Here is a 7638-nt window from a genome sequence, read left to right on the forward strand (position 1 = left end):
AGCTGTACCCGCACACGACCTCTCCGGCAGGCAGGTCCGGTGTGGGGGGGCTCATCCTCTGCCCATCCTTCCGCTCCTGGACCTGGGTGTGGCAGAGCAGAACACACAGGGCTGGTGCACGAAGGTGAACACGAGCACGAACATCGCCGCGGCAGGCTTGGGGCTCAGGGGGCGGGAGGAGATGGGAGCTGCAGGACCTGGGACGAGAGAAGACAGGGTCAAGGGCAAAGGGAAGGAAGGGGCAGGGTGTGGGGTGGGTGGGAGTGGAGCTGCCGGGAAGAGTCTGGACGGGCGAGCTGGGTGGTCGGTGCCGGTCTCCAGAGCCGAGGCCTTGCGTCCGAGCCAGCGGCTTGGTGTCGGAAGACCCAGATCTGAAACCTGGCTCTGTGACCTGGACCAGTCATTGTGCCTCTCAAAACCCCTTTTTATAACCTGTAAAGTTAATACTACCCAGCTTGGTTGATGCGATGATCAAGGGACAGTGCCCACACCTGTGAAGCACTGTGCAGCTAGCTGTGTGCCCCTAATATGAAGGGGGCCTAAAAATGGTTGGCTTCTGAGGTGTTAAAGGAGAGAGCCTGGATCCCCCACCCTGGGGACCGTCGCAGGGCAGCGCAGTTGGGGGGTGGGGGTCAGTTCTGCCTTCACGGAGGGCAGGAGGGGCGTTCCCTCTCCTTGACCTGGCCCCGGGGGCTCACCTCGTCACTCATACTCTGGGTCTGCCATCTGCTCCAGGAGCATGTCCTCCGTGTCGCCAAACTGTGAGAGAGAAGGAGCTGGAGGCCAGAGTCCGGGATTCTCCTTCCCCTCCCGGCCCCTGGGCTTGGAGTGGCAGGCGGGAACTTGCATGGGGGGGACCCCAGGGGCCCCTCCTCCCACCAGCCTTCACCCTGGGACTGCCCGCCACAGAGGCTCCTGCCACCCAGGGGCTTCCGCTGGAGACCCCCGAGGGTGGTTGGTCATTTGCTTCTAATGTCTCTCCAATCTGGTCCTTTAAAAATCTGCATTTGTAAAGTCCCTCCATTGTTTTAGCTTCTGGTACAGAAATGGAGGGAACAGATAGACCACAGAGGCCAGACATGGGGGAAGGGGAGCAGGGCCACCCACGATGCCCTGACGGGTCCCCGGAGAAGCACACTTGCCTCGATGTGGTACACTATGCGCCAGAAGCTGGAGTCTGAGCCTCGGTACCTTCTTCCGGGGTAGAGCTGCCACATGACCGGCAGCAGGTACGGGCCCAGCTGGCTGGGGCACACAGGCTCCCCCAGGGGGACATCTTCCTGACGCATGAGGACTTGGAGGCTACTTTCTAACTGAAGAGAAGAGAAGGGCAGGGCACACTTCACGGTCCTGCAGGCACAAATACCCATGGTCCATCCTGCCACCCACCCAGCCCAGCCCGCATCTAAGATGCTGGTGGTCACTGTTCCCAGAAGCTCCAATCCCTAAGCCAGGCACGCTCCTCTCAGGGACTCTGGCTGGGCCGAGATGACCAGCACTCGAATGGGTCTAGATACCCAGACAGGGCCACAAAAGGTCCACTTCGTGACAAATGCCTGGTTGCCGGGGTATGCCATGGGGCCCCAGAACTTCTGTAACTATGGAGTCTGGTGCCTATTTCAGCTGATGGGGGATTTTCTTGGATTCTTCTTTATCATACAACCTCTTTTAAGCAAGATCTCCCCAGACCCCAGAATCAGGTGACAGCCCACTTGTCACCATCTCCGCCACTGTTACTGTTTCATCACCTCTCGCTGGGCTACTGTGACAACTGCCCAACTTGCCGCCTACTCGGCCCTGTGGCCCACAGCCGAGACTCAGCACCGCAGCCAGGTGTGCACCTAAAAATCACGTCAATCCCCTGCTGGCTGCCCTCCGACACCTTCCAATCGCAGGCAGATGAACTGAAATCTTCACCATGGCCCGAAGGCCCCCAGAGCGGCTCCCTGCCTCTCTCACCTCCTTCTGTTCCATCCTGGACCCTCCACCCATTCCAGCCACACAGGCCTCCTCGCAGTGTCTGGGATGTGCACACACCCAGAAATCTCTCACACCTGCTGTCCTCTGCCTGGAACATTCTCCCCTAAATCCATGAAGGGCTCACACCCTTTTTTTAAGGCAGGTCTCTGCTCAAATGTATGTCTATAAAGACAAATGTCAGCAAAATCCAACTTTTATGATATACATAAGGGGCATGTCCCAGATGTCCAGAAAGGTTTCAAAGAAAATGATGGGCAAAATGTGGCAGGCACATGCAAATTAAAACTCTGGAGGGGAGGGCTTCCCTGGTGGCGCAGTGGTTAAGAATCCACCTGCCAACGCAGAGGACACGGGTTCAAGTCCTGGACTGGGAAGATCCCACATGCCGCGGAGCAACTAAGCCCGTGCGCCACAACTACTGAGCCTGCATTCTAGAGTCTGGGAACCATAACTACTGAAGCCCACGAGCCCAGAGCCCATGCTCTGCAACAGGAGAAGCCACCACAATGAGAAGCCCATGCACTGCAACGAAGAGTAGCTCCCGCTCGCCACAACTACAGAAAGCCTGAGCACAGCAACGAAGACCCAACACAGCCAAAAATAAATAAATTAAAAACAAACAAACAAGAAAAACTCTGCAGAGGACTAGCCTGAAGACCTCACCCCACTCATCCTTGCCTGCCCTCCCACTGTAGTTATCCTACAGAACTTACCACCGGCCTCAATTAGTGTGCTGTCCTTCTCCCCCAGCAGAATGGCAGCTTCACAAGCAGTGAGATTTAATCACATTCACTGCAAAACCTCACAGCCTAGAATCCTGCTTGGCATAAAAATCGGACTCTTATCTTTGTTCAATGATTATTTTTCCAAAGTGGAAATAGCTTTTCAAAATTTTTGTCTACGAAGTAAATTAGAACTCACTGTTAAAAAATAATTCAGATCACCCTGCAAGGTGTAAGTGTGGAAATCACCATTCTTGCTGTGTTAGTATATAACCTTCCATATCCTTTAACCATTTTACATTTGTTTATTCATCTCTCTCTTGTTGACTTATGTAAATCTTTACATATTAAGAATACTGGTCCTTTAAGTTATGTGGGGAAATTCCTGCCCCATGGTTTGCTAAAGGGTTATGTTTTGTCCAGAATGTATAATGATTAGGTGAAAAACTCTGCTTCGCAGTTTCAGCATCATGTTGAAGAAGATATGTCCCAACCAGAGATTAAAAAAAGATATTCACTTAAATTTTCCTCAAATACTTGACTTACAGTGAATATTTGACTTGATTTTTAAAAGTATATATATGGGGCTTCCCTGGTGGTGCAGTGGTTGAGAGTCCGCCTGCCAATGCAGGGGACACGGGTTCGTGCCCCGGTCCGGGAAGATCCCACATGCCGCGGAGCGGCTGCGCCCGTGAGCCATGGCCGCTGAGCCTACGCGGCCGGAGCCTGTTGCTCCGCAACGGGAGAGGCCACAACGGTGAGAGGCCCGTGTACCGCAAAAAAAAAAAAAAGTATATATATGTATATAAATATGTATTTCAAAATCTTAAAAGCCAATAAAGATGTAAAGTTTCGATGGTGGTTATGACTCTGGAATCCCAACCCCATTACCTACAAGCAGCACTACTTTGAACAGATTTACATTTTTATGCCTCTGTTTCCTCATCTATAAAATGGGAACACAGTCACTCTCAGTAACTTTTAGCTGTCCTGATATTACATTACATAAATGTTCTAATACATTTAAATTTTTCTTTTATACGTTCTTTCTTTGGTTTATATATGGAAAGTTTCAACATTTTTCACCTAAGTTTGAGGAAATCCATGCTCCGATGGAAAGTGCTGTAAGAGAGTTGTATTTCTTAAAAAAAGAAAAAAAAATTAACTAAAGAGCCATCTTAAGGCATTACACATAAAGTCAACGTCTATTCAATACTGGCTTTTATACTACTATATACCTTGTGAAGTTTGTTTCCTCCAAAGCACAGAGGAGGTATGAAATATTCCAAACTCTAGAGCAGTGCTTCCCAAACTCGGCTGATCATAATCTGTTGAGGGTTCTTTCAAAATACAGATTTCTGGGGCTCATCTATGGAGATTCTGATAACTGGCCATGTGTGTGAATCATACTTTGGAGATTATTCCCATCTTATGGATTAGAACCCTGAGGCCCAGAGAAGTTCTGTTTTACTCAAGATCATATTCATACACTCCAGACACACTGGGTCCCCATCCTTTGGCCAACGTGCCTCTCTCTGTGTTTCTCCCACCCTCCTTCCTGGCCCAGAGAACTGTTCATCCTTGCACTCAGTGCAAAGTGGTTTCATCTGTGAGTCCTCGGCCGCCCTGGGTGGACCGGCCCTTCTGAGCCTCCCCGCCGCCCTCGCCCTGCGGCACGTGAGGGGCTCCTCCAGGGCCTGCACGGCCTGGGGCGACCCGGCTCCAGAGCCCGGGCCACGGGTGGGACGCCCATGCTGCCCCGTGCGCCCGACCCCAGAGCGTCTGTACCTCGATGGTTACGGGCAGCCAGGTGCGCTGGTTCTCGTCCACATACACGGCCTTTTCCCAGATCCACAGGTGGTCCGGGTGCAAGGCCGTGTGCGCCCTGAAGAAAGGGAGCTCTCCCATGGTGACGCGAGCGGTCTAGGAAGCAAGGATTGGAGCCTCTCCGGGCTTCTCGCTGGTCCACGGGCTGCGGAACCTCGATGCTTTATAACGGGACGGTGCGCGGGCGCCCCCACGCGGCGGGGCGGGAGGAGGGCGGGGCGGGAGGCGGGCCGTGCCGAAGCGACAGGGCACAACAGGATCTGACCCTGCACCGAGGCCTGCCTTGTGCCCTGAGACCCTGGCAGCGTCTAGGAGCGCAGATCCAGCCCCACAGACCCAGGACTTCCTCCATGCTCACCGCCAGCCAGCCAGCCAGCCTTGCCCTCCGTCCCCTACTCCCCACTGCTGGGGCGGCACTCGGGTCTGTGGCTTTGGCCTTTTCTTCTGTCAGGAGGCACCTGCGTCCTCCGCCCCCCTCGACACCCGTGCCCCACTGTCCGGGACAGCCACTATGTGTGGCCGCTCAAGACTGGGACTCGGAGCCTCTGCTTGGAGCTCACAGTCGACATGTGGCCGCCCGGAGCCAGGGCCCCTGCACATCTGGGATCAGAACAGATGGTGCAAGCCTGAAGCAGGCCTGGACTTTCCCAGGTTCACGGCACCACTGTCAGCCTGTGGATTTGGGTATCGCAGTCAATTTCCTTGGTAAATTGCAGCTCTTGAAGCCCCTCTTCCCTCTCTCCAACACGTTTTCCATTCATTGATGATGCTGTGGTCATCTGATAGCTATTCTGAAACGTGGTAGTGAAGAAGCATGGGTTTTTCACTTTATAGTCTTTGAATTCATTAGTGAAAACATCCGTTCCAAAATGAATGCTTAAAAAGAGACCCCTCCCTCCACCCCAAGATCAATGGATTTGAAAAGTCCCTGGGGTTCTAGAATCAAGCATTTCTCTGTAAATTACATCGAATAAGGAAAAGAATTTCACTTCATCTTGCTGTACCACATGCCCATGAAGGCAATTAAGAAACTAAAATACGAGAAACATGTAAAAGGAGCTCCAGCCTCGTTGCTCAAACGATACCAGTGGTGCCTCACCTTCCAGCTCTTTCTTGTCTCTCTGACTAGGCACTAAGAAAATAATTTATGATCTTTTGAAATGTCTCAGAAGTGAAAATGAGCTTAACACCTGATCCCTCTGTCAGCAAAGGTATGTATCTGCTTCTCTGCCTAACCAGACAGCCTAATTCCCAGGAAGGTGCTGAGGTGACCTAAGGTAATGGAGATATAATTAGATTTACCATGAACACAAAATAGAAGACAAAAGCCAAGTAAAGTTGGGAGCGGAGGCAGGTGACATGAGCCCAGCAAACCTCTTTCCCACTGCAGCCCCTAATGGTGCTACTATTTAATATTCAGACTTGTGGCTTTCAGGCGGCTTTCCCTGTGAATGGTTCTTAATTCCGGACCCAGATAGCCACTGGGAGCAAGATAATACGGTCATATACTCTGTTGAGGAAGTCTCAGCCCGGTCCTGAGCTTTGAGGTCAAAACGAAAACAAGTCCAGCTTAAACAGTGCTGCTGGGATGACCTCTTGTGGCAAGGGAAGGGGGCACCCAGGAGCCATTGTGGCCACTGACTCAGCCACATGGATGGCTCCAGGACCCACAATGCCACTGGGTCTGCTGATTTCATTAGCACTCGTTCTGCTTTTCTAAGAGGCCACAAATAATGGACCAAGAATCAGAACCATTTGGCTGGATATGCTTCTGAACGTTCTGGGAATATGATTCCCCCTCTCCTCCCACCCCCATTTTGAAAGAATAAGATACTTCTTCAGTTTCACACGAGGGCTTCTTAACATTGAATGGGAGTATACATCATTCTTGTGTAGGATTTAGAAAATCATTTGAGAAGCGGGTCCAAAAAAATGATCAGTGAAATAAGCATGACTGTGGAGTTCATCGAGCAGCTGCTGTTGGAGACCTGAGCCTTCTTTATGGAAATTCCATGAGAGGGAAAACATAGCTCCTGTGGGGTCTCAGAGACAGGGGAGCCCCTTCAGCATGTTATCTGCTCCATCTCAGGGCTCACGGCCAGCCAGCCTAGCTTCAGAGTTCTGTGCTCCTTTCCAGCTCTGGCCTTTGTTAGTCTGCAAGCTCCCTGGGGATAATCAAGGCGATATTTCATACAGAAAGTAACTTTCATATAGAAAGTAACACAAAGCAATTACGTGGACTCCTTTTTTTAATAACATCCTTAACTGACACATGTCCTGACTTGGAGCCCGTTTTGACTTTGCCTCTATCACGTATGAACTTAGCAAATCCTCTGCTGTCTTGGCCCCATCTCCACACTTTGGTAATGTATGAGCCAAGCTAGACGGATGCTCCGGGCCCTACAATGAGTGGCTCCACACCATTAAGCTAATGGATCACAACCCTGGCTGTTCATTAGAATCACCTGGGAAGCTTTTCTAAAAACACCTGTGCCTGGACTCCACCCCAGAGCAATGAGACCAGGATCTCTGAGACTGAGGTTTTGGGTTTTATTTTTTAAAGGATTCCTCAGGTGAGTCTAAAGGGCAGCCAAGGTTGAGAACCACTTCTCTAAGATCTGAGTTACTGTTTTGGAGGTATGACCAAGACTTATACAACTAAATAACCGTGAAAATGTTAAAGCCATTCTTTCTACCGTCAATTCTCATTCTGAACCTCACCCAAGCCTGCTCTTCCTTTCCTAGGCTCTACTTTTAATTTGCTGCTTCCAATCTTTTGTGTACAGGGAACCATAACACCAAGATTATTAGGCTTGTGAGGGTCTGAAATCTCGCCAATGTGTGAAATATAGAAGCTGCATCCATGCTAATTGTCTGGAGTGTTTTGTTGTTCTTCTTGTTAATTCCTATACCTGGGCCATATTTTAGATAATTAAGGCTGATGACTAAGTGAGCTCAGGGTAAAAGGGATGTTATAACTTTAACCCATAGGGATGAAATTTTGTCTCTAGGTTAATGGAGAATCTGAGACAAGGATATACTAAGTAAAAGTCAGGGACTGATCATAGCTTTAATCCTTGCACGGCTACTGTCTCTCTCTAAACAGAGT

At 50.6% G+C, this 7638-nt stretch overlaps 1 protein-coding gene across 1 annotated transcript; it reads right to left on the reverse strand.

The window, feature by feature from the left end:
• Window positions 1-572: 572 nt before the first annotated feature.
• On the reverse strand, window positions 573-4610 carry TCL1A (TCL1 family AKT coactivator A). Its single transcript, XM_049705866.1, has 2 exons — window positions 4491-4610; window positions 573-1313 (listed from the first exon to the last, which is right to left on the reverse strand). Exons 1-2 carry the CDS (start codon window positions 4608-4610, stop codon window positions 1029-1031), a joined length of 405 nt encoding a protein of 134 aa, XP_049561823.1. The 3' UTR covers window positions 573-1028.
• Window positions 4611-7638: the final 3028 nt, after the last annotated feature.

This window comes from Orcinus orca, chromosome 2, assembly GCF_937001465.1.
Source record: "Orcinus orca chromosome 2, mOrcOrc1.1, whole genome shotgun sequence".
In the NCBI taxonomy this organism is placed as follows: domain Eukaryota; kingdom Metazoa; phylum Chordata; class Mammalia; order Artiodactyla; family Delphinidae; genus Orcinus; species Orcinus orca.